At 44.7% G+C, this 26,930-nt stretch overlaps 1 protein-coding gene across 1 annotated transcript in view; it reads right to left on the bottom strand.

Annotated features, from left to right (window-relative positions):
- dok6 (docking protein 6) overlaps positions 1–20,601 on the bottom strand; it is a 90,785-nt gene extending 70,184 nt beyond the window's left edge. Inside the window, exon 1 of the mRNA XM_064949238.1 lies at positions 20,368–20,601. Within this exon, the coding sequence (XP_064805310.1) occupies positions 20,368–20,433 (66 nt within the window). The 5' untranslated portion in view covers positions 20,434–20,601. The remainder of the gene's footprint in view (positions 1–20,367) is intronic.
- Between the last annotated feature and the right edge of the window lie 6,329 nt (positions 20,602–26,930).

Raw genomic sequence — 26,930 nt, 5'->3', positions numbered from 1 at the left:
ACTGATTACACAGCCAAACAAAACAAAATGCTGACATTGTCAAGGGCATTTTTTATCATAACACAATGAAAGGTATTCATTTAGAACATTGGGCTGAGTGTATAACAAAAAACAACAACAAAAAACAAAAAAATGAATTTGATACATTAATAAGCATCTTCACTAATTCATTTTTCCAAGCATTCCAGCCAGCCTGTCTCATTTATCTGTGTGGATATTAATCCAGACTCAATGAGATGCTCACCGGTGCATCACCACATCAATAACTCAAAGAGCAAATGCTTTCCTCTCAGTCAACTGAAACTGGGCTGTTTGTGCATTCATCTATTTAGCAATCTAGACCTATTTGTTTGGATGCACTGCTACTGCTACTGCACAGTCACAGATACACATACACACACCCACGCACACCCCCATTGCCGCACACACACACTGTGTGCCAAAGGGCCACAATAAGGTCAACATCGAAAGGGGACATACTCGCTCAAAAACGGTCCCTAACTCTCACCGTCACACGGGAGGGAGAGAGACATCCTTCAGTTTATTTCTGTGCATATAACATTGTAAAGACATGACAAAGTCATGTTAAAATGTTGACAGCTGAAATGTCCCGGTGTTTAGTGAGGGATGAGAAAGCAGTGTAATAGTAGCTCCCTTTGTGTTGGCTTTCTCAGAGGTAGCCCACTGATGTAGCTTAGTGAGTATTGATTAGCTGACCAAAGTCTGGTACACACCCCCCCCCCCCCTGCAGGGACTTAGAACTCTCTGGATCACACACACACACACACACAGAGAGAGACACACACAGATAGACAAACACACACACTGTGTGCCAAAGAGCCACAACAAGGTCAAGATTGAAAAAGGGACACAGGCAATCAAAAACTCTTCGTCTCTTTAAAAAAAGAACTCCACAATCATCTCTCCACTTCATTCTCCTCTGTCTGTCTGTCTGTCTCTCTCCACTTCATTCTCTCTCTCGTTCTGTATTTTTTTCTCATGAAGGATACATTGAATCAGACCAGAATAATCCACATCTGAATACCTTATTCTACAGTCTTTTCTTATTCTAGTAGTACATCCATAACCTATATCATCCATAGCCTATATCCTCCATTGCCTATATCATCTATAGTCTATATCATCCATAGTCTATATCATCCATAGTCTATATCACCCATAACCTATATCATCCATAGCCTATAACATCCACAATCTATATCATCCATAACGTATATCATCCATCATCTATATCATCCATAGCCTATAGCATCCATAACCTATATCATTCATAACCTATATCATTCATAACCTATATCATCCATAACAGAGCAGACACTGAAAGTGAAAGATCCTAAGTCATTGTAACTTTTTACATCCTTATACTACTACTGTGTGATTTACTCTGACTCTGCGATGTCAGTTGAAGATGTCACACATCCCCTATGTGGTCTGTCAATACTTTATATCTCCCTGACAGCTTGGCTCACGGACCTCTTGGCTCGCATCCACTTTATTATCCTAATATAATTCTTGTATGGCATCCGGAAAGACCAGGGAAGGTGTCCTCTACCCTTAATGGTCTGTGTAAATGCATAAAGCGCTTCTCTGTCTCCAACAGAGTGATTTAAACCAAATACAAATATACAGCTCATTAATGATAAATGCAATAGCGTGAGATTGTTGTGATATTGTGCACTTAAATAGAGCATGCAGTTACAAGTAGCAACTTTGGGATGACTGGAACACCGTTGTGAAAACTGTAGTGCACTTAAAATATGCACTTATCTGAAGTGCACTTACAAGGAGTCAACTATAACTTATTAGGCCTAATACCATATCTAGGGGCTTCATGTTGGAGAAGAGGATCTTTCAACTTCCTGTTTGAGATAGCTAGCTGATATTGATCTGTGTGATGTATGATTATCACTCTCTGCATCGTCATGGTGGGGGGGACTGTGTATCCAGGATTCATTTGTTTACTCTATAAAAGGAACACAGCGCCTGAACTTCGCACTCCAGGTAATTGACTGAAGTGAATTCCTGCCTTGGTTCTTATCTGCTCTGTTCCTACTGATGGGCCTCGGGGCCATTAGTGAGCCTCATGACTATTATACAGAGAAAACAAGAGAGAGAAAAAGGGAGAGAGAGAGAAAGGGATGGAGAGAGCAAGAGAGAGAGAGAGAGATGGGGGAAGAGAGGGGCAGCGAGAGAGAGAGAGAGAGAGAGAGAGAGAGAGAGAGAGATAGAAAGGTACACAACCTAATGCTTTAATGTGGAATGGGACACTTAAGGTAATGATGGGCTGTACCTATAAAGTGCTTTCTTACTTCTGCATTTATTAATCAGGACACAAGAGGCCATAGTCAATAACCAATCTATTTTCTGAATAGTTTACCTAAGGACAAAACAACAGCATATTACATTAAACCCCAAGAGGTAAGAATGAGCTGTCTGGTCGTTGATCATAACCTACAGATCCAGTATGTAGCAAGTCATAGGGAAACTGACTCAACTGTTGTGTCAAAATCCCTTCTGGGGCGATGAAACAAAACCATTCATTGCCTACCAAACACAAAGTAATTTACTCTGAGAATGCTGAGATTAAGTCATTACAACGCTACAAAAGCAAGCTCAGAGAGATAGCTACAGTGTCGATGAGAACACAAGGTATGAAGGAAAAGGCTTAATTTCGCCTGTTCCACAGTTGCCAAATGCTTTGTCAAGGAGGGCCTATTCCTGGCAGTGTTTCTAGGTGTTACTTAGGAGGACTCTTACACTGATTTTAATTACATGGAGGTGAATGAGACTCTGCAGCTTCTAGAATGTGTGACTAATTAGAATGCTGGAACATTATTCCATGCGAGGGTGAGTGTGTGAGTGTATTTGTGTGTTGCCGCAGAACAAAGCCTCATTGCCCAGAAATAAAAAGATATATATTATCAAGAAAAAGGGATGTTATGGGAGTACAATCAGCATCTTTTCTTTGAGGTGTGATCTGAGTAGCAGAGGATGAAAGCACTGGTTTCTACTACAATAGCCCATTCAATTTGTGTGAAGAATTACCCCAGAGAAATGTTGCTGTAGCTACTGTATGTTGCTGTCTTTTGACTGTAACAAATAACCCTTTTCCATTTGTCTACAAGAACTTTAAAAGAAAATTATTATATTTTTCATGCTGCTTTAATCCCTTATTCTATAACAAAGCAACAACACTGAAAAGATTTTTATACAAGCGGTACACACGGTACCCAATGAGAACTATATTGATTTCAGTGTGGAAATAAACCAATTGTACAAAACACCAACAAGTATATGACTCACAAAGACCTATTATGGCCAAAAGAACAGACTAAATGCATTACAGTGTAGCTTTGTTCATCAGCTTCGACCTGCCACTCAGCAGAGGTCCAGAGGTTGAATATGGACTGAAGCACATCTCTCGGCTCTCTAAGGTAGAGACATGCTGATTGCACTCTGAAATCTCAATGGCTGATGAATCACTGGAAGTCCTGACCTGTCTTTATGAGTGTTCAGAACAACCCAGACCTTCCAATCATAACACTCCTCTTCGCAGATGTTTCAGATCAGAATACTATTCAATGCTCAGCACACAAACAGGTCCAATATGTCGTAAATATTTAGCCATGACAACCTATTGTACATACAGTACGATCACAAGCCAATGATATCCTATATGGGTAGTAGGACTGAGTGTTTCTTCAGGATACATGACTCAGAGGCCACAAGCATTTTGGATCGAAAGTAAACTGGGTCATGAAAATGCACTTTGCAATAATTTGGGGTTTTCTGAAGTTGTAAACAAACTCATTTAAAATAAAAAAATGTACCATCTCTGTGCCATAGTTTGTTTTGTGCAGTGAAAGCTTCCTGAGTATGATCTTAGCTGATCAAAAGACAACAGAACACAGCTGGAGATGAGTGTGTGCATGTGTGCGTGTGTGTGTGTGTGTGTGTGTGTGTGCGTGCGTGCGTGCATCCCAGCCAGCCTGCATGTGTGACCTTTCTTGCTCCAACAGGAGGAGACATGACAGCCAGCTGTGTGGGACTGAGGAAGCGATTCTCTCCTCACCTTTATATGTCTGGATACACACCTGGGGAAGCAGCTGGCACAGCCCTGGGCTCGCTCATTAGCTGTGTGTGTGTGTGTGTGTGTGTGTGTGTGTGTGTGTGTGTGTGTGTGTGTGTGTGTGTGTGTGTGTGTGTGTGTGTGTGTGTGTGTGTGTGTGTGTGTGTGTGTGTGTGTGTGTGTGTGTGTGTGTGTGTGTGTGTGTGTGTGCGTGCGTGCGTGTGCGTGCGTGCGTGCGTGCGCATAACGGAGGCAGTCCAGTTTGTAGTCAACCTGTTATTTTCAAGACAGAGTGCTTTAGCGCCCACAAGACTACTTTATCCGAGCAAATAATATTCTAATTCTACTTAAACTGCATCAAATTCATGGAACAGAGGCAGTAAAAGTGCTCCTTTAGAAGTAAAGAGGTGAAATCACATTTTAAACCCTGGTAATAAGTCACCACAGTCATTTCCTGTAAGTGGCCCCTGATGCTAAGTCCCTCCATTAACTTCTCTCAGAACATTGTGAAAGTTTCAGCGTTATTGAAGATGTGTCTGGCCTCTCAATAAAACATAAGCGAACTCCCCCGTAGGCACATTACTCACCTGCTGAACGGGCAGAGAAACCATCTAAAGACATGAAAATGATTTCCAATGACAGCTACTGTAGCTCCAGGTATATGACTTCTCTCACATCTGCTAAAAATAGCAAAGCCTGTCTGCAAGTTCTGTTCAGGAACGAACAGAGTTTAATATTGAAACATAATGAAAACCTCAGAGAGACGTGTGCTCACAGTAACATCCACTAGTTCTCAGGTGCTGGGTAAGAGGACAAATGTAATGTTGAGATGAGACCAGAACTCTGGTTTATGTTTCCAGAAAGGGAAGTTTGATTTGAAAAGGAAGCACGGATAGGATGAATGATAACTTTCGACCATTGCCTGAAGTTAACATTTTATTCTACAGTCTTAGGCTATTTCAGCTGGTCAGCCTTAGGCTATTTCAGCTGGTCAGCCTTAGGCTATTTCAGCTGGTCAGCCTTAGGCTATTTCAGCTGGTCAGCCTTAGGCTATTTCAGCTGATATTTACCAGCTTTTTTTTATTTTTTATTTAACTAATCAAGTCAGTTAAGAACAAATTCTTATTTACAAAGACAGCCTACCTCAGCCAAAACTGGACGACGCTGGGCCTGTGGGACTCCCAATCAAAGCCGGTTGTGATACAGCCTGGGATCGAACCACTGAGATGCAGTGCCTTAGACAGCTGCGCCACTCGGGAGCCCACTTCCATACAGTACTGTCTTGTACTTACTTCAACGAATTAAACTACGATACCAACATTTGAAACATAGTAGCATTTATTTCAATCAATCCCAAACACAGAAAAAGAACAATCCTTAACAACCATCCTATTGCCATTTTACAAAGACACTTCTAAGCCAACACCAAATGAAAAGCCGAGTAAAGTGTAACCAATATGGACGTAGCTACAGTAGCATGTAGCCCATACTCTTTCAGCCACAGTACCATGGCCTGAGCCCCCCCTCCACAGAGTGAACCATATTCCTATGGTGATAATGACTGCTGATGGACTATGACAGACCAGGCCCTGCAATATCAGCTGCTGCTGTTGGCAATCAATTTCAGACAGCGGCGGGCCAGCGCTGGGCCAGTACCGCGGTCCATCTTTATAATTTGATTTGTTATCCCGTCGGACAGTTGGTACAGCAATCATAGCAGCTATAATTTCCCTCACCCCCCCTCACAGCTCCACCCCGCACAAGACATTTCTACAATTTGACAGCAAATGTGATGACTAGAAATGTCTATTTAATTGCACCCGTGACCCTACTCCCTCCCTCCCAATCCTGAAAATTGTAAACGTACACCTTGCCTCGATCACACTCCCAAATATCTCCCTAAAACACACACATCTACATCCATTCTCACCCCGACACTCAGCCACACATATATAGTAGCCACATACACAAACACACAAATGCTCATACACACACACATACACATACACGCTCCCCATTCCCGCCCCTTTAATATGTTTGGACATCCCATAATGTTGTAATTGGGCCCTGACTACAGCTGTTGGCGAGGTAGTAAGGCTGCTGCACCACGCCGCGCCCCAGTTAATCATAGATGACTTTATCTGGGCCACTCCAAATCCTCATGTGTCAACAGTGCTACCTCAGAGCCATGTAATCACTGCATCCCCTCTTTCAATCTCTCTCGCTTTCTCCCTCTTTCCATCTCTCTCTTTCAATCTTTCTCGCTTTCTCTCTCCCTCCATCTCTCTCTTTCAATCTCTCTCACTTTCTCTCTCTCTCCTCTCTCTTTCAATCTCTCTCTTTCAATCTTTTTTCTCTCTTTCTCTTTCAATCTCTCCCTCCATCTCTCTCTTTCAATCTCTCTCAATTTCTCTCTCTCTCCTCTCTCTTTCAATCTCTCTCTTTCAATCTCTCTCGCTTTCTCTCTCCCTCCATCTCTCTCTTTCAATCTCTCTCGCTTTCTCTCTCCCTCCATCTCTCTCTTTCAATCTCTCTCTTTCCATCTCTCTCTTTCAATCTTTCTCGCTTTCTCTCTCCCTCCATCTCTCTCTTTCAATCTCTCTCTCTCTCTTTCAATCTCTTTCAATCTCTCTCCTCCATCTCTCTCTTTCAATCTCTCTCGCTTTCTCTCTCCCTCCATCTCTCTTTCAATCTCTCTCGCTTTCTCTCTCCCTCCATCTCTCTTTCAATCTCTCGCTTTCTCCCTTCAATCTCTCTCTTTCAGTCTCTCTTGCTGTCTCTCTCTCTAAATCTCTTTCTGTTGGGTTCTCTCTCTCTTTCTGACTCCCTTTCTCTCTCTCAATTCAATTCAATTCAAGGGATTTTATTGGCATGGGAAACGTGTTAACATTGCCACAGCAAGTGAGGTAGATAATATACAAATGTGAAATAAACAATAAAAAATTACCAGTAAACATTTAACATACAGAAGTTTCAAAACAATGAAGACATCTCTATCTATCATTTCCCTCCTTTCTCCAGACTATATCCATGTCTTCCTTTCCTCTTTCTTTACCACTCCATCCCTCTTTTCCCTCTTCCTCTTTCCCTGTGCATGGCTAGAGCTCCTCGTCAACATTAATGGGCCAAATCAGTCCAGAATTGTAATATCCATGTCCTAATGGGATAGAGTGAGATACATGATAGCTCTATGTTATACATTCTGCCTGTGACACTGACTGCTATTGAACATGACATCAGGTGTAGAGGACATTGCAGGCTCTCACCCAAAACACAGCCTCTACCGTCATGATGACATAAGCAACGGGAACAGGTGCTAATCCATGACAGAGTGTAAGATGAGAGAGAGAAAGAGAGAAAGAAGAGGAGAAGGGAGTGTGTGAAGAAGAAGAAGTGAAAAAGTAGTAGCTGTTGAGAAACTCTTTGCAGTGAGAAAAGTCTGGTTCGGAAGCCTGGAACACAGGTCTGGTGAAAGAGAGAACAACTGCATTTGGCTTCAGGCCGCCCTCCATTAGAAATAATGAGAAATTAGGCTTTATAAACAGGACTTCTAGTTAGAAGCCTGTGAATAGATTATAACACATAAGATAACAAATAACAATTTTCCTCTTCAGCAGTAGAATATCTCTCATACTCTGCCCTCTCTGCTATTTCAGACGAGATTGGAGCTATTATGATCTCATTCCACATCAATAAGCCATAGGACAAGCCCTGTTAAAAAACACACCCCAATCTCATGCAAATATTCCTGCCAAGCACAGGCAACCAGGGCAGCGCTTTCCCTCATGTTTTCTTATTACCCTGGTTGTACTCTGGGGATGTTCGGCCCTTGTTGGCCACCGGGTGGTTGGAGCCGGGAACATTAGTTAAAATGTCAAACACAGCAGCAGATACAGTCAACACACCCTACAAAGCATACTTAAGAACAGGACCGAAATAGCAGCCAAATTATTCTCAAGGAGATATAGGTCAATATTGAGGTTTCTCCTCTCTGAGGTGTGGGGGAGAGAAGGGCAGATGTTTTGGCTGTTGGAAACCACACAGTGTATTGCTCATGTCAGTACATACATACACACACACACACACACACACACACACGCATATGCATAAACAGACACATACACACACACACACACATATGCATAAACAGACACACACTTGATTGAGTTCTGGAGTCTTGGGGATAGCTGACCTGCGCTGGCTGTCAGAACATACATGTCTCATACAGAAATAGCAGTTGCAATAGTTCACAACATCTCGAAGAGAGAATAAAAACGGATTCAAGTACAGTTCCCTACAAGCATAAAATATTGATGTTACTGGTTTGAAAAAATAATAATGTTGTATATACATTTTATTTTTTATTTCACATTTTATTTCCTGGTGGGATTTCTGATTCTAATTTAGATGGTTGTATAACTGTGCCAACTGTTTGATGTGAGCAGGAGGTCTCTACTGTGGATGTAAAATACATTTTAAAATACTCTTCCAATTGGTTCACAGTGGATGGATTCTGCTCTCAGTCATCATCATGACAATTGCCTGCTCTTTAAAACGTCCCTTATCCCAAAGCCTCTCAGTATTACAGCTTCAGTCAGCAATCCCGCCGCAGCCAGAGAGCAATTTCCATTTAATCTAACTACAAGGCTGAAGCAGCTCGTTGCTAGCTGTGTTCACAGACAATAACACAGAGACAAAAAGGGATTTGACTATGCAAGAATAACCCTACTCCGTCTGTCTGTCTGAAGACAACGTATTCAGCCCAGCACAAACACAGACAAACAAAACAGGCCACGGCTATTTTTTTCTGAGTGTACTTGACAGTCTATTATTGTTTATGAGCATTGCTGTCTGAGTGTGGTCCTATATTCACTAGTATTGTATTCATTCTGCCTCCCGGCCTCAGCATGGGGAAACAGGCAGCATACACCTCACAACACACAGACATCTCAATTTAACCCCAGCTCATAATACTCAAGCCGTGTTGTAGGGACTGGCGTTTGTAGCCTAGCCATTAGCGTGCTACATTAGCATCCATACGTTAGCCTCCATACGTTAGTGTCATTGTATTAGGCTAGCCATTAGCTTGGTCTCAGATATGTATGGGCAACGATAGGCAGAGGAGTTGGCTAAACAAAAGCACATTGGCCTACAGATCTGGGACCCGACTACGATTATTTGTTTATCTGTCTTAAAGATCAGGTCATTTTTTTGTATGGTTTTGTTTTATATATAGTACATGTGAAGGGGGAGGCGCCTTCCAAGCCGCTCTGTTTTTTGTGTTCTTTATGTACATCACCTGCACATGTTCTTTTCATGTACCTTTCAAAACTTCAGCATAATATATCTTTTTTTTCTTGTATGCAAATAAATAAATACAAAAAAGAAATCAAAAAGCGCAGGGCCAACTTTATAAGCTAGGTACACAGGTGTGGGCTGTTGTGTGAAGACCAAATGGAAGCTAGCTAGCCTGTGAAGTGACCGATGGCAGCTGTCTCAAAGGAAACAAGGAAACAGCCTATCAAAAGGGATGAAAGAGGTCCTTTCTTTAGAGCTACGACACTTGACTATTCTAATAATGCTTAGCTGACCTTCATTATCATGTAAACACAACCTGGGGATGTGATTGCGTGTAGTGCAAACCACTGCATCCGAGAGAGAGTATAATATTTGCATGTTGCAGGACCACATCATTATGCCTCTTTGTGTGTTTGAGGACACTTTGTATGAGATAGTTGTTTGCTAGAATATCATCAGAGGACTAAGGATGGTAATTCTAGCCTAGTGGATCAGATACATCCTGAGGATTACTCCTAAAGTAGTACAGTAGGCTTACTGTTCACTGATGTTTTGGCTCCTAAAGTAGTGCTGATGCTCTGGTTTGTTTGCTCATGCATTTACTTACAGCCAGAAAACATAGGGGATCCATACATGCATGAAGCCATGTTTTGGCTGGCTGGCTGATGCCTTAAACTGGGACTGGGATGTATCCAAACTAGGTTATAACTAGGCTGTATGCACAATGAGTTTTCCCTACTACTAAAATCCAAAGGGATCTCTTTCATACTGTAACTAACTTGATTTAGCTAATAGCCAGCCACTTTAACTAACAGTTTCCAAGTGTAATTAAACACGTGTTAGAGGAAGAAGGTAAACATGGCCTTTTCGCTCAGAGTCAACATCAAAGGAAGTGTAGTGATGGAGTTCGTCATATTGTTTTTGTCTCATTTCCACTAAAGAACATACTCCATTGGAATACATGGGCAGTGATTCAGAGTGAATGTGTGCAGTCTCAGCATGGCGCCATTGTGGAATGCAATTATCACTTCAGCTAACAGATTACTGGGCAGAATGAGAGGGAATCACTGGGATGCCAGGGGGAAGTGGGGAAGTGCGTAGGAAACATGCAGTTAGTTAGAGGAGTGTTTAGGGCACAGGAAGGTCAGGCGTGTGTGTGGAGGGGGAACTGTGTGTGTGCGTGTGTGTGTGATCTAAATGCCTGCTGCTCAGTACCCCACAGCATTAAGTCAGATTAGCTCAATGTCCACTGCTTGCATACAAAACATACCATTCAATCTGCAAATGATCAATTGTTCAACCACTAAACCACTCTTTCTTACACATACTAATGCCACATTATAGGCGTTTTCCCATCCAGACAACTGTCCAAGACCTTCATGTTTGCCATGTCTTTACGAGTAAAGGAAGTCATTATTTTCTCCATTATGGCCCCATAAATGATTTCCATGGAAGTGACAGTGCCAGGGCTGGTATTGTACTCCATTTACAACTTCCCTTGGCAGACCTTATCCAAAATTAATTCCTCTAACAATAACTCTTGAGGAAATATTACAAGCTGTCTTAATAGAAAGTGGATCATATTGCGGGCGGACGAGACAGCACTCCATGTTTCTCTGTAACACTGTGACTCATTAGAAAGTAGTACATTTTTTAAAAGCAGGCAGATACAGTAAGCCAGGCGCTGTGAGAAGGAAGCTGTTGTGCCATTTTACATAGTACTCAGCAGGACAGACAGGTAGCTTACTGCCAGCCCTGTATGGGGAGAGAAGTTAACTGTCACCTTCTTACTATTAAAAGAACTCCCATGAGAGAGAGAGAGAGAGAGAGAGAGAAAGAGAGAGAGAGAGAGAGAGAGAGAGAGAGAGTAGAGAGACTCATCTCTGAATAAATAGAAGCAAGCATCAACTCCTTGGTGAGTGCTGAGAGAGGTGATAGCTGTCAGAGCTTTGCCAACAAACATGTCAACGTTACCTCTCATTTTACAAATACATATTACAAATGTGTTGAAATAAATATTGTTTCTTAGGCTGAATGTTCATTATTCAAAGAATGTTGTATTTGGGAGTTTTTAATAATGCAGTGATCTTTGATTGAAAATGTATGATGTTTCTCTATTTAAAACAAGAGAAGAGTGTAGCGTGCACAAACAGGTAGCGTGCAAAAGTACAAACACACACACACACACACACACACACACACACACACACACACACACACACACACACACACACACACACACACACACACACACACACACACACACACACACACACACACACACACACACAGACTGTCGTGACTAGGCCATGTGGATGGTTATGCGGATGTGTAACTCCTTTACAGCTCCCTGATGAAAGCTAGCAAAGAGTGAATCATTACATCTCTAATTCTAAAATAAAGGTGTACCGCTTCCTGCCTTTTTACCTAAGAATAACTTCATACTTCATATTTCCTCCTCTACAGAATTCAAATATCCTATTTCAAGATTACACTATTACATAAAAACGACATTCTTTATGTTAACGCACACCTCTGAAATTAGATTGAGCTACAGGTAGATCAGATTTACACACGCGCGCGCGCGCACTCACACACGAGCACACGCACACATAGGCATAAACCCATTGAGTTGTTCAGTAGGTTTGTGAGCCCAGAGGGATGGAGTGATTAATGAAGGGGAAAGAAGAGAAGAAGGGGATGGAGAGATGGTGTTAAAGGAGCTACTAGCTATGATAGATACCTTTCGCCTCGGGATTTCATAGGTCAATCTCAAGTGTGTCCGTAGAAGATAATAACACCATGGAGAATCATACAATTCAAATGGCGCTGTACATCATCAAATCTGTCATTCTAAACTGGTGCAGGGAGACGTTTGTACCTTGTGTTAATCCTGAGAGAAATGAATTATTCGCATGCAAAAGCTGCTGTTTATGTACAGTGTTCTATGATGCGTTTTGCAATTGTTTGTGATATCAGTAAAACTGTTTGCAGTACATGCCATCCATTATCTCAAAAGGTTAAAACAGTCCTCCTTGACTTACATAGTATAGCCTATAGCCACACCGACAGGCTAAGGTAGTGAACCATGCACCAGTGCTTCACTATCAAGGTCAACGTCATTACCAAAAGGACAGAGTCATCAGAGGAAATGAGTGAGCTGTTTAAAAAAAAGAGCACAAATGATTATGCAATGAAATGTCTCAAGTGTCTGTCTCAAGTAAGGTGTTTTCTGATTGTGTCTCTCCTCTCTAGTTAAGAGGCTAGATGGTGCAGCAGTTGGCTCAGTCTGTGGTGCCAGAGCATCAGGGTATCAGGGATTGATTTGGGAGATTAAATTGTCGTGGTAGGGAGTCCTCTCCTCCCTCCATCCGTGCTGAGCTGTGACTTCTCCCCTCTCTGTGTGTGGATTAGTGAACTCTGCACTTTACAGAGCAGTTTATCACAAACACAATGAAAACACAAAGCTGCTGTTGGGAGTAGTCGGGACAGACAGCTTGATGTATTATTGAGAGGATTGAGAGAGGCGGAGAGGGGGAGACAGGGAGAAAGAGGCTGGGGTTTAGACACCGAGAGAGACCGAGGCGGTGGGTCAGACAGAGAGAGAAAGGGAAGGAGAAAAAACCCCAGAGCAAACTAGAATACTATTTGGCCCTAAACAGAGAGTACACAGTGGCAGAATACCTGACCACTGTGACTGACACAAACTTAAGGAAAGCTTTGACTATGTACAGACTCAGTGAGCATAGCATTGCTATTGAGAAAGGCCGCCGTAGGCAGACCTGGCTCTAAAGAGAGGACAAGCTATGTACACACTGCCCAAAAAATGAGATGGAAACTGAGCTGCATTTCCTAACCTCCTGCCAAATGTATGACCATATTAGAGACACATATTTCTCTCAGATTACACAGATCCACAAAGAATTAGAAAACAAACTCAATTTTGATTTAACTCCCATATCTACTGGGTGAAATACCACAGTGTGCCATCCCTGCAGCAAGATTTGTGACCTGTTGCCACAAGAAAAGGGCAACCAGTGAAGAACAAACACCATTGTAAATACAACCCATATTTATGTTTATTTCTTTTCCTTTTTTTACTTTAACTATTTGCACATCGTTACAACACTGTATATTGACATAATATGACATTTTAAATGTCTTTATTCTTTTGGAACTTCTATGAGTGTAATGTTTACTCTTCATTTTTATTGTTTATTTCACTTTTGTTTGTTATCTACTTCACTTGCTTTGGCAATGTTAACATATTTTTCCCATGCCAATAAAGCTCTTAAATTGAAATTGAATTGATATTGAGAGAGGGACAGAGAGGGACAGAGAGAGAGGGTGGGGGGGATAGAGCGAGAGAGAGGCGGGGGGGTCAGACAGAGAAAGAGAGCGAGGGAGCGAGAGAGAGAGAGAGAGAGAGAGAAAGAAAGAAAGAGAGAGGTGGTGGGATGTCAGACAGAGAGAGAGAGGGTGGGATGTCAGACAGAGAGAGAGAGAGAGAGAGAGAGAGAGAGAGAGAGAGAGAGAGAGAGAGAGAGAGATGTCAGACAGAGAGAGAGAGAAGAGAGGTGGTGGGATGTCAGACAGAGAGAGAGAGGGAGGGAGAGAGAGAGGGGAGAAGAAGACAAACAGAGAAAGGGTAAAGACAGAAAGACAGAGAGAGAGAGAGAATGAGACAGAGGGTAGAGACCTCCCAGGCATCCTCAAGAGGGAATGGCAGAGAGGAGGAGGAGGAGGAGGAGCAGAGGAGAAGAAGACAGACAGAGAAAGGGTAAAGACAGAAAGACAGAGAGAGAGAGAATGAGACAGAGGGTAGAGACCTCCCAGGCATCCTCAAGAGGGAATGGCAGAGAGGAGGAGGAGGAGGAGGAGCAGAAGAGAAGAAAGTGTATTGATGCACACAATGCCCCATTGTGAGCCCCCGGGCCCTTCTATGTGGCACATTAATTCATCAGTTGGGCCTTAGACATCTCTAACTGCTAATAGCAACATTTGTACCTGTTCAGAGTAAAAAGCTCTTTTGATAATTAAGAGCAGCGGGGATCATTGATGTGAAATATTCAAGCGAGGTCTGAAGACAGAGATTTATTTATGAAAGGAGCTGAATAGTAGCACATTTTTCACTGTGAATAATGTTGGCTGTGTTGTTTCCCATATCCTGTGAGACGCCATTCATCAGGCCCAATAAGAGCCAGTCATTTGTCTTTAGGTCTTTTGTGTCTGATAGCAGCTGATGAAAACAGAAAAATAAATTGGTCCAAGCGAACGAACGAAGGAACGCCCACGCCTGGCCCTGCATATCTGTGAGTTAATCCGCTGGGTTCCAACAACATCTATCACCAAATATACAGACGCGGGGCTATACACTAGAACAGTCCTTCTGGAAGCATCCTTAAAACTATCTAACAGGAAAGCTCAGCTGACAACAGTTCAGTGTAAACGAGTGCCTCATTCCAGAAACTCACCTCAGAGTACAGTACAACGACCAGTCAGTGACAGTGACTTAGCTGGTGGAAATATGCCATATTGTTTAGATCAACAACTTCACATTTCCAAAAAATGGTGTGAAATAAAGTCTTAAATTCATAGAAATGGGAAGTTCACTGAAATCGCCTGCCTCTTTCCAGAAACTCACCACCAGTTAAAGGACAGTCACTGCAGCTCCAGTTTGAGAGAGTTGCTTAGTGAGTTTGTCTACCTGCGGAGAATCTCCTGACACCCTGTATCCAGGCCAGCCTGTCATCGTTAACAGTGAGAGCACACAGTGAGTAGAGATCCTATCTTAACTGGCTGGGGCATCTCCCACAATACAACCATTGTTCTCCTCCGTTACTGGCCTGGTGCGTCTGTTGTGCGCTCCGTCCCCAACCACATCAGGCAACATAACCACACACTTACAGTAATACTCCTTGTTAAGATACTAGTGCTCTGTTGGAGCCAGAAACACAAGCAATTGGCTACACCCGCAATAACATCTGCTAAACACGTGTATGTGACCAATCACATTTGATTTATTACAATACATATTCTGAAAATACAGTTGAGCGATCAGTGAGGACAGAGCCCCCTTTGAGTGGGGTTGAGACAAAGAAGAGCGGTTAGGGGAGTTAATACGAGATGAATGGGCAGGGAGTGAAGCAACTTGGTCAGGGGGAAAACAACATGGTGGCAGATTAGACTTGTTGGGGAGATGACAATGTGTTGACTCTCAGAGCATAACAGGGAGTACTATAAAGAGCTCAAGCAAGATTAACGACAATCAAATCAGGGTCAGATTAAATTAAAATGCTCTCACTCTCAATCTCTCTCAATATCACTCTTTTGAAAACAGAAATCTCTCTCTCTCTATCTCCCTTCCTCCCCCATCCCTCTCTCCCTCCCTCTCGCTCCCTCTCTCTCTCCCTTCCTCCCCCATCCCTCTCTCCCTCCCTCTCGCTCCCTCTCTCTCTCCCTTCCTCCCCCATCCCTCTCTCCATCCCTCTCGCTCCCTCTCTCTCTCCCTTCCTCCCCCATCCCTCTCTCCCTCCCTCTCGCTCCCTCTCTCTCTCCCTTCCTCCCCCATCCCTCTCTCCCTCCCTCTCGCTCCCTCTCTCTCTCCCTTCCTCCCCCATCCCTCTCTCCCTTCCTCCCTGATGGCACATTTACAGTGTCACCATTTAGGGGGATGTGACTTTGAATGGCAGCCTGGCTGATAGCCAGGGAACTGTAAAAGTGACTAAATGGTGCTTCCTATATCCATTAGTTATGACGAAGATAGAGACATGCTACAGTTGACCTTTCCTCATCTCTAGCACAAACCTCAACCTGAGGAACATGGACCTGCATTCAGATCACTAAAAGGTCATGTTTTGCTCCCTTCCCCAGACAGTCTATGCTTCCGTTTCTCACAGAGAAGGACAGGAAATGGGGATAATGGCAATATCCTATGCCATCGTAGCTATTTCTTACACAGCGGTAGGCCCTTCACCACCAGTTTATATTTAGTTTGGTTCTGTCTGTCTGTCTGTCTGTCTGTCTGTCTGTCTGTCTGTCTGTCTGTCTGTCTGTCTGTCTGTCTGTCTGTCTGTCTCCCGGGCAGACTGAGTCAGAGCACAGAAAACAAGTAAATGCGTATGGTAGAAAGCCACAGGATTAGATGTAATTGAAGAACCACCTACTCTGGAAAAACATTGTTTGCTTGTTTGTTTGTGTGTGATTTTGTGCCAATTCCCCCGTGTTGGGCCAGTGTGTGCGGCCACCCAATGCAGCTGTGCGTGCATTCACGTTTGCGTGTGTGCATGTGTGTGTGTGTGTGTGTGTGTGTGTGTGTGTGTGTGTGTGTGTGTGTGTGTGTGTGTGTGTGTGTGTGTGTGTGTGTGTGTGTGTGTGTGTGTGTGTGTGTGAGAGAGAGAGAGAGAGCCAGAGTGAGACAGAGTGAGAGAGAGAGAGAGAGAGAGAGGGAGAGGTAGAGAGAGAGGGAAGAGAGAGAGGGAAGAGAGAGAGGGAGAGAGAGAGCGGAAGAGAGGTAGAGAAAGAGAGCGAGAGAGCGAGAGAGAAAGTGAGAGGGAGAGTGAGAGAGAGGGAGCAGGATAGAGACAGAGTGAGAGGAAGCGAGAGAGGGAGAGAGAGAGACAGCGAGAGGGAGAGGGAAGAGAGAGTGAGAGGGAGGGAGAGAGAGATAGAGAAGCAGAGGGTAAGAGACAGAGTGAGAGGGAGAGAGAGGGAGGGAGAGAGAGAAGCAGAGGGTAAGAGACAATGAGAGGGAGAGAGAGAGGGGAGGGAGGGAGGGAGGGAGGGAGGGAGAAGCAGAGGGTAAGAGACAGAGTGAGAGGGGAGAGAGAGAGAGAGAGGGAAAAGCAGAGGGTAAGAGACAATGAGAGGGAGAGAGAGAGAGGAGAGAGAGAGGAGGGAGGGAGGGAGGGAGGGAGGGAGGGAGGGAGGGAGGGAGGGAGGGAGGGAGGGAGGGAGGGAGGGAGGGAGGGAGGGAGGGAGGGAGGGAGGGAGGGAGGGAGGGAGGGAGGGAGGGAGGGAGAAGCAGAGGGTAAGAGACAGAGTGAGAGGGAGAGAGAGAGAGAGAGAGATAGGGAAAAGCAGAGGGTAAGAGAGAGGGAGGGAGAGAGAGAGAGAGAGAGAGGGAGAAGCAGAGGGTAAGAAAGAGGGAGGGAGAGAGAGAGAGAGGGAGAAGCAGAGGGTAAGAGACAGAGTGAGAGGGAAAAGGGTGTAAGAGGCTTAGAAGGACAAAGAAGTAACTGAGAAAGCGGGAAAGAGATGAGAGAGAAGGGGGAGAGGTGAGAAAGAGGGGGAAAGATTAAGGAGAGGGAGCGAGATGAGGGAGAGGGGGAGATCTGAGAGAAGAGAGGCGTGAGAGACTGAGTTGTGTGAGAGGTGAGAAAGAGTGTGAAAGATGAGGAAGAGAGGGAGAGGTGAGAGAGCGATGAGATGAGAGACAGGGAGCGACGAGGGACAGGGACAAGTTATGAGAGGGGAATATGAGGGAGCGAGGAAGAGGTGTGAGGCGAGGGCGAGACAACAATCTCTGACTCTCAGCCAGTCTGAATCTCCAAGCTATGGAGGCTTAGTTGACTATATCAATACACCACACAACTCTTCAAGTATATCTAAGTAAAAATACAACAAAGGAGTTGTCTAGACTCTAAGGTAGAAATATAATGTCTTTCATCAAGGCTGGGTAAAGTGACTAAACATGACATATAAACAAAGAGGGAAGAACAAACATGTGCCTAGACCTTTTTAACAATTCCGCAGAAACACTGACACAGTACGATCTAACCTTCACACATGACCAGCTTCGAAAATGAGCCAATCAGGTTGACTGATGCTGATGAGGTTTTCCGCCGAATCTATTGTTAGCCGCGGAAATTCATACCACACAGAAGAAATATCCTAATATCATTCAACTGTAGTTTTCCATAATCAGAAATTGAAACGAGGAAAATATGTGAAATGGTAGCCCTCTGGAGAGTAAGGTCAGAGAGGGGGAAGCGGAGGAGGGTGGAGGAGGCTAGGTTTTGAAAGGTCAGTCATGATGCGATGGTTCTTATGTCAACTTGGACCTTTTCACGTCTGACAGACCATTTTACAGACCAGTGAACTTCGCTGAGTGGGAAAAAAACATCCAACAACTGCTACAGTGATATTGAAGAACATACACAAATTGCACAGTAAGGTCAGCTTTGTTTTTAACCTTCTAATGCCCTTATATTCAACTCTGGACCTCGAAGCCAGTTCCACAGTTTTTTTTCTCATTCTCTCCATTTAATCAGGGCCTGATCTAGGCCTGCGACACGAGGTGCAATTCATTATCAGGTAGAACAGAAAACCAGCAGGCTCTGGACACCGTAGGGTAACAGTTGAATACCCCTGCCCTAATTGTTTTTGGTTAAGCTTATGAGTTAGGAGGGGTAGCACCGATATGGAATTGTTCGACCCAGAAACAGTCCAGCAGCAAAACTGGAGAGGCAGAGGGTGAGGAGGACAACCTCTCAGTGTCTGACAGTCCTCCTATAGGTTCTCTGTCCGTCAGTCTGTACAGTCCACCACATGCTTTATCAGAGGTGAGACACGACCGTACCAGCATGGCATTAGATTCAAACAACAAGCTGGGGGAGGTTGACAGGCTGAGAACAAAAATAACATATTGCTGTTCAGCTCTTGCCTCACAACCAGCATGATGAAAGGTAGATGTCCTGGCACAGCCACCTCCACAACAGCCAAATGTTGAATTATCTAACTCCCAAAGTTACAGCAAAGCACTGTGCCAGAACACAATATACACTCACAAATACGCATAACAATGTGGACCAGAGAGATTTAAAATTGAGTGATACGATGAATGAAAGGATCAAATGTTATTTTCCTTCTCTTTTATCATAAATGTTTCATCGTAGAAAAATGAATTACAATAGTCTTATTCTAAAATGTAAATGCACGAAGACAAAGTCGTGATGAGGGCAAGGCAGGGGAGAAGAAAGCAGACATCATTAGCCAGCATCACCCATCATGGTCAGAGGAAAAGATTTCTGCTCTACATTAATTCTGTAATGTACTGTAATCTAAAAATACCCCAGCTGGCTTTAAAGATCCAGGGAATATCACAGAGTACAGGCTACCATCATCACCACTATTTACTGTTAGAATGATATTGTCTAGTGGGGGGTACAGATCACTGTATGTAATGTAAGCAAAGTGCTTTGAGAATTTTGAAAAGCATTATAAACATAAGCCATTGCTACTGTTATTACAACTGTATTACTGTGTTATAATTTAGTTGTTTACTCGTTGCAGTGCTTCAGTGCTTCTGATCAATACAACTCATTTGACCACAGTTGCAGTCTACTTTATGCTAGATTACCCACTTTAGCCTATTTTTCACAACCACTCTGATATACCATCCAGTCTTTATCAACACAATACTTCACCATTATCCTTACACCATCTATATCCATCATACTTGTAGGCAAGGAGTCAGAGCCCTGCATGGACTGAATAAAATTTAGAAACAGCTGTTGTCAATGATGGAGTTGTCTCTGTAATTAGGGAAGTAGCCTAAATTACAACTTTGACAACCTAGTAATCAATGTGGTGATGAAGGAAATAAATAATCACCAAACTTTTTGCAAGATAATAAACGTGAATTTGACAATATCTCCAACAAACACTATCCCAATTTGAAACATTGTTATTGCCATCATATTCTGTTTAATGTCCTATATATTAACAAAAAAACCTCTCAACAAATCCAACCACTAAAGGAAAGTGAATCATGTTGTTTTGCTCCTCTATTATCTAACTCTGTAAAACTCAAAGCAGGACAGCTGCCTGCAATTAAACCTTTTCTAAATAATCCAGCTGCCTTCCTAGTGCCCCTGCCTCCCTGCCTGCCTTCCTGATGCGGCTACTGCTGCCTGCCTGTTCTGACCACAAATAACTACGTAGAAGCCTCTCCTCTCCTTCAGCAAAGTGACACTCACCCCTAGTTTCTTACTCCGTATCCGCACGTATCCCTGCTTCACTATATCATTAAAGTTGGAGGCCATGGTCAGCGCGCTCCGCCACTGCCGCGGAAAAGTAACCTCCCTTTCGGCTGCGAAGAATTCTCCGTCGCCGGAGTCAGTCCGACACCCACAACAGTAAAGAACCACAGGCAATCTTCTACGCTTTCAACGCTCGGGCAGCAGCCGGCTTCGGCGCGGCAGCGCGTTCCATACGGGAGTAGGGAGATACCATTTGTCAGCTGATTTAATTCAGTCTATATAGAGAGCGAGAGAGAAAGAGAGAGAGAAGGGGGGGGGCGCTTCCTGGAAGGCACCATCACCTCTTTGGCAGGGGGGCAGCAGGTAGCACGGTTAATACAGATGGCCAACCACAATGGTCTTCTCTCTTTTGCTATGACACAGTTGCCTGGCTACCCATCCACATTGATAGTTATTCTCCAAGATGAATGTAGGCTATGATTGATAGAGCAGCAGAATTACATTCAGGGTGAGTCATCAACGGTAGCTATCTAGCCATACACCGATAAACAGTGTCCTTCGCCCCCGTCCTTCGCCCCCGTCGGTCACTTTTCCCGCAGTTCTGTTAATGATGGTGAGGGCAGGTGTTCGGCAGGCGGGAGCGAAGGACACTGTGTGCTAGCTTAGCAAGCTAGTCCTAAGGGGTACACACCAGGCGGGAGTCGGGCGACATTGTGCACTAGCAAGCTAAGTAGCAACCTAGCACACAGTGTTGCTAACTAGCATGCTAGCTAGTTCATGGTGTTGTCCTAGCCTCCCGTCTGCTGTGCTAGTGGGAGGCGGGAATGACCGGTAGACAGTGTCCTTTGCCCCCGCCTGTCACTAGCTAGTGAGGAGGACTCCGGTATGCAGGCAGAAAAACTCAGAGAGGGGGGGGGGGGTGTTCCTGTAGGAATGCCTAAATGCAAGATGCCCACCCACCCCGAATCATACTCCTCAGAGGAGGAAGGGAAGGACCATCATCATCATCAGTGAATTTCACAAAAGAAAAGTTGTAAAACATTTAAAAAGTTATCATTTTTAAGTAAAACTTTACTAGATATATTCACGTCGTCAAATAATTGAGTAAAATACACAACAGCACTTTGTAGGGTAGCATCATGGTGTAGCCGGAGGACAGCTAGCTGCCGTCCTCCTCAGGGTACATTGACTTCAGTACAAAACCTAGAGGATCATGGTTCTCACCCCCTTCCATAGACTTACACTGTAATTATGACAACTTCCGGAAGACGTCCTATTAGCTATGTTGTGTCACGTGTGCTCCCTCTCTGGCCTCTGGGTCACCAGGCTGCTTGTTAGGGCGCACACCTGTCACCAGCGTTAGGCGCATAATGACACTCACCTGGACTCTATCACCTCCTTGATTACCTGCTCTTGATACAGTGCCTTGCAAAAGTATTCATCCTCTTGGCGTTTGTCCTATTTTGTTGCATTACAATCTGGAATTTAAATTTATTTTTATTTGGATTTCATGTTACTGACATACACAAAATAGGCAAAATTGGTGAAGTGAAAAAAAAACAAAACATATGTATTCACCCCTGTTGCTATGAAGCCCCTAAATAAGATCTGGTCAACCAATTACCTTCAGAAGTCACATAATTAGTCCACCTGTATGCAATCTAAGTGTCACATGATCTCAGTATATATACACCTGTTCCGAACGGCACCAGAGTCTGCAACACCACTAAGCAAGAGGCACCACCAAGCAAGCGGCACCATGAAGACCAAGGAGTTCTCAAAACAGATCAGGGACAAAGTTGTGGAGAAGTACAAATCAGGGTTGGGTTATAAAAAAATATCCAATACTTTGAACATCCCACGGAGCACCATTAAATCCATTGTTAAAAATGGAAAGAATATGGCACCACAGAGTTGTGCTTCACAGAAGAGTGGCCATAAAAAAGTAATTGCTTAAAGAAAATATAAGCAAACACGTTTGGTGTTTGCCAAAAGGCATGTGGGAGACTCCCCAAGCATATGGAAGAAGGTACTCTGGTCAGATGAAACTAAAATTTAGCTTATTGTCCATCAAGGAAAATGCTATGTCTGGCACAAATCCAACACCTCTCATCACCCCGAGAACACCAATTTGATTTGATTTGATCCCCACAGTGAAGCACGGTGGTGGCAGCATCATCGGCAGGACTGGGAAACTGGTCGGAATTGAAGGAATGATGGATGGCGCTAAATACAGGGAAATTCTAGAGGGAAACCTGTTTCACTCTTCCAGAGATTTGAGACTGGGACGAAGGTTCACCTTCCAGCAGGACAATGACCCGAAGCATACTGCTAAAGCAACACTCGAGTGGTTTAAGGGGAAAGATTTATATGTCTTGGAATGTCCTCGTCAAAGCCCGGTCCTCAATCCAATTGAGAATCTGTGTGATGATTAAAAGATTGCTGTACAGCAGCGGAACCCAACCAACTTGAAGGAGCTGGAGAAGTTTTGCCTGGAAAAATGGGCAAAAATCCCAGTATCTAGATGTGCCAAGCTTATAGAGACATACCCCAAGATACTTGCAGCTGTAATTGCAGCAAAAGGTGGCTCTACACAGTATTGACTTTGGGGGGATGAATAGTTATGCACGCTCAAGTTTTCCGTTTTCTTGTCTTATTTCTTGTTTGTTTCACGGTAAAATATATTTTGCATCTTCAAAGTGGTAGGCATGCTGTGTAAATCAAATGATACAAACCCACCAAAATCCATTTTAATTCCAGGTTTTAACGCAACAAAATAGGAAAAATGCCAAGTGGGGTGGATACTTTCAGAAGCCACTGTACAGTGCCTTGCGAAAGTATTCGGCCCCCTTGAACTTTGTGACCTTTTGCCACATTTGGTCGTGCAAAATTATTCAGCCCCTTTACTTTCAGTGCAGTAAACTCTCTCCAGAAGTTCAGTGAGGATCTCTGAATGATCCAATGTTGACCTAAATGACTAATGATGATAAATACAATCCACCTGTGTGTTCAAGTCTCCGTATAAATGCACCTGCACTGTGATAGTCTCAGAGGTCCGTTAAAAGCGCAGAGAGCATCATGAAGAACAAGGAACACACCAGGCAGGTCCGAGATACTGTTGTGAAGAAGTTTAAAGCCGGATTTGGATACAAAAAGATTTCCCAAGCTTTAAACATCCCAAGGAGCACTGTGCAAGCGATAATTTTGAAATGGAAGGAGTATCAGACCACTGCAAATCTACCAAGACCTGGCCGTCCCTCTAAACTTTCAGCTCATACAAGGAGAAGACTGATCAGAGATGCAGCCAAGGGGCCCATGATCACTCTGGATGAACTGCAGAGATCTACAGCTGAGGTGGGAGACTCTGTCCATAGGACAACAATCAGTCGTATATTACACAAATCTGGCCTTTATGGAAGAGTGGCAAGAAGAAAGCCATTTCTTAAAGATATCCATAAAATGTGTCGTTTAAAGTTTGCCACAAGCCACCTGGGAGACACACCAAACATGTGGAAGAAGGTGCTCCGGTCAGATGAAACCAAAATTGAACGTTTTGGCAACAATGCAAAACGTTATGTTTGGCGTAAAAGCAACACAGCTCATCACTCTGAACACACCATCCCCACTGTCAAACATGGTGGTGGCAGCATCATGGTTTGGGCCTGCTTTTCTTCAGCAGGGACAGGGAAGATGGTTAAAATTGATGGGAAGATGGATGGAGCCAAATACAGGACCATTCTGGAAGAAAACCCGATGGAGTCTGCAAAAGACCTGAGACTGGGACGGAGATTTGTCTTCCAACAAGACAATGATCCAAAACATAAAGCAAAATCTACAATGGAATGGTTCAAAAATAAACATATCCAGGTGTTAGATATGGCCAAGTCAAAGTCCAGACCTTAATCCAATCGAGAATCTGTGGAAAGAACTGAAAACTGCTCTTCACAAATGCTCTCCATCCAACCTCACTGAGCTCGAGCTGTTTTGCAAGGAGGAATGGGGAAAAATTTCAGTCTCTCGATGTGCAAAACTGATGGAGACATACCCCAAGCGACTTACAGCTGTAATCGCAGCAAAAGGTGGCGCTACAAAGTATTAACTTAAGGGGGCTGAATAATTTTGCACGCCCAATTTTTCAGTTTTTGATTTGTTAAAAAAGTTTGAAATATCCAATAAATGTCGATCCACTTCATGATTGTGTCCCACTTGTTGTTGATTCTTCACAAAAAAATACAGTTTTATATCTTTATGTTTGAAGCCTGAAATGTGGCAAAAGTTCGCAAAGTTCAAGGGGGCCGAATACTTTCGCAAGGCACTGTATGTCACTCCCTTTAGTTTCTTCCCCAGTCATCATTGTTCCTGTTTCAGGGAGTGTTTTTTGTTTGCTTTTGTTTTGGGGGTGATGTTGGGTCCGGTTCCTGTGCCTCAGCGGGTGTTGGAGGTTCCTATGCCTCAGCGGGTTCGGAGCGGGTTCGATAGGCTCCCATGCCGAAGCTGGGAGCGGGTTCGATAGGTCCGAAGCTGGGTGAACAGGTTCCTGTGCCTCAGCGGGTTCGGTCCCATTGGGTAGGCTCCTATGCCTCAGCGGGTTCGATAGGCTCCCATGCCGAAGCTGGATGAACAGGTTCCTATGCCTCAGCGGGTTCAGGTTCCTGGGTGAACAGGTTCCTCCTCAGCGGGTTCGATAGGCTCCCATGCCGAAGCTGGGTGAACAGGTTCCTATGCCTCAGTTCCCATGCTGAACAGGTTCCTGTGCCTCAGCGGGTGCCTCAACAGGTTCCTGCGGGTTCGATAGGCTCCCATGCCGAAGCTGGGTGAACAGGTTCCTGTGCCTCAGCGGGTTCGATAGGCTCCCATGCCGAAGCTGGGTGAACAGGTTCCTGTGCCTCAGCGGGTTCGATAGGCTCCCATGCCGAAGCTGGGTGAACAGGTTCCTGTGCCTCAGCGGGTTCGATAGGCTCCCATGCCGAAGCTGGGTGAACAGGTTCCTATGCCTCAGCGGGTTCGATAGGCTCCCATGCCGAAGCTGGGTGAACAGGTTCCTATGCCTCAGCGGGTTCGATAGGCTCCCATGCCGAAGCTGGGTGAACAGGTTCCTATGCCTCAGCGATAGGTTGCGATGGGTGGGTGAACAGGTTCCTCCTCAGCGGGTTCGAAGGCTGGGTGAACAGGTTCCTGTGCCTCAGCGGGTTCGATAGGCTCCCATGCCGAAGCTGGGTGAACAGGTTCCTGTGCCTCAGCGGGTTCGATAGGCTCCCATGCCGAAGCTGGGTGAACAGGTTCCTGTGCCTCAGTGGGTTCGATAGGCTCCCATGCCGATGGGTGAACAGGTTCCTATGCCTCAGCGGGTTCGATAGGCTCCCATGCCGAAGCTTCCTGGCGGGTTCGATAGGCTCCCATGCCGAAGCTGGGTGAACAGGTTCCTGTGCCTCAGGCTCCCATGCCGAAGCTGGGTGAACAGGTTCCTGTGCCTCAGCGGGTTCGATAGGCTCCCATGCGAAGCTGGGTGAACAGGTTCCTGTGCCTCAGCGGGTTCGATAGGCTCCCATGCCGAGCTGGGTGAACAGGTTCCTGTGCCTCAGCGGGTTCGATAGGCTCCCATGCCGAAGCTGGGTGAACAGGTTCCTGTGCCTCAGCGGGTTCGGGCTCCCATGCCGAAGCTGGGTGAACAGGTTCCTGTGCCTCAGCGGGTTCTCCCATGCCGAACAGGTTCCTGTGCCTCAGGGGTGAAGGCATGCCGAAGCTGGGTGAACAGGTTCTGTGCCTCAGCGGGTTCGATAGGCTCCCAGCTGGGTGAACAGGTTCCTGTGCCTCAGCGGGTTCGATAGGCTCCCATGCCGAAGCTGGGTGAACAGGTTCCTGTGCCTCAGCGGGTTCGAGCGGGTGCCGAGCTGGGTGAACAGGTTCTGGAAGCTGGGTGAACAGGTTCCTGTGCCTCAGCGGGTTCGATAGGCTCCCATGCCGAACAGGTTCCTGTGCCTCATGAAGGCAGGTTCCCTGTGTCTCAGCCGATGGGTTCCTGTGTCTCAGCCGAGGCAACCGGGGAGGTCTCAGCCGGCTCTTCAGGCTCAGTCCTCAGCCGGTTCCTCAGGTTTCTGCACCTTAGCGGCCGGTCCACTCCGGATCCCCGGGATCGTCCCTGTGGTTGGTGTCCTGCGGCTGGAGGAAAACGCTCTAGGCGCCGGAAAGAAATTGTCCTCCCTCATCATAAACAGCACTGACCGATACTGATAGAGTTACATACAGTGCCATCAGAAAGTATTCACACCCCTGGAATTTTTCCACATTGTTACCTGGTGAGATTAAAATGTATTTAATTGGCTATTTTTTGTCAACTGTCAACACAAAATACTCTGTAATATCAAAGTCAAAGAAAAATGCTAACATTTGTAAAAGATTATGAAAAATAAAACACGAATATACAATAACTTGATTATAAGTCTTTCTGGGTAAGTCTCTAAGAGCTTTGCCCTCCTGGATTGTACAATATTTGTACATGATTCTTTTTCAATTCTTCAAGCTCTGTCAAGTTCGTTGTTGATTACTGCTACACAACCATT

Source organism: Oncorhynchus masou, chromosome 30 (genome assembly GCF_036934945.1).
Source record: "Oncorhynchus masou masou isolate Uvic2021 chromosome 30, UVic_Omas_1.1, whole genome shotgun sequence".
Classification (NCBI taxonomy): domain Eukaryota; kingdom Metazoa; phylum Chordata; class Actinopteri; order Salmoniformes; family Salmonidae; genus Oncorhynchus; species Oncorhynchus masou.
The sequence above is the reverse complement of the archived record's forward strand: the minus strand, read 5'-3'. Positions and strand labels throughout refer to the sequence as shown.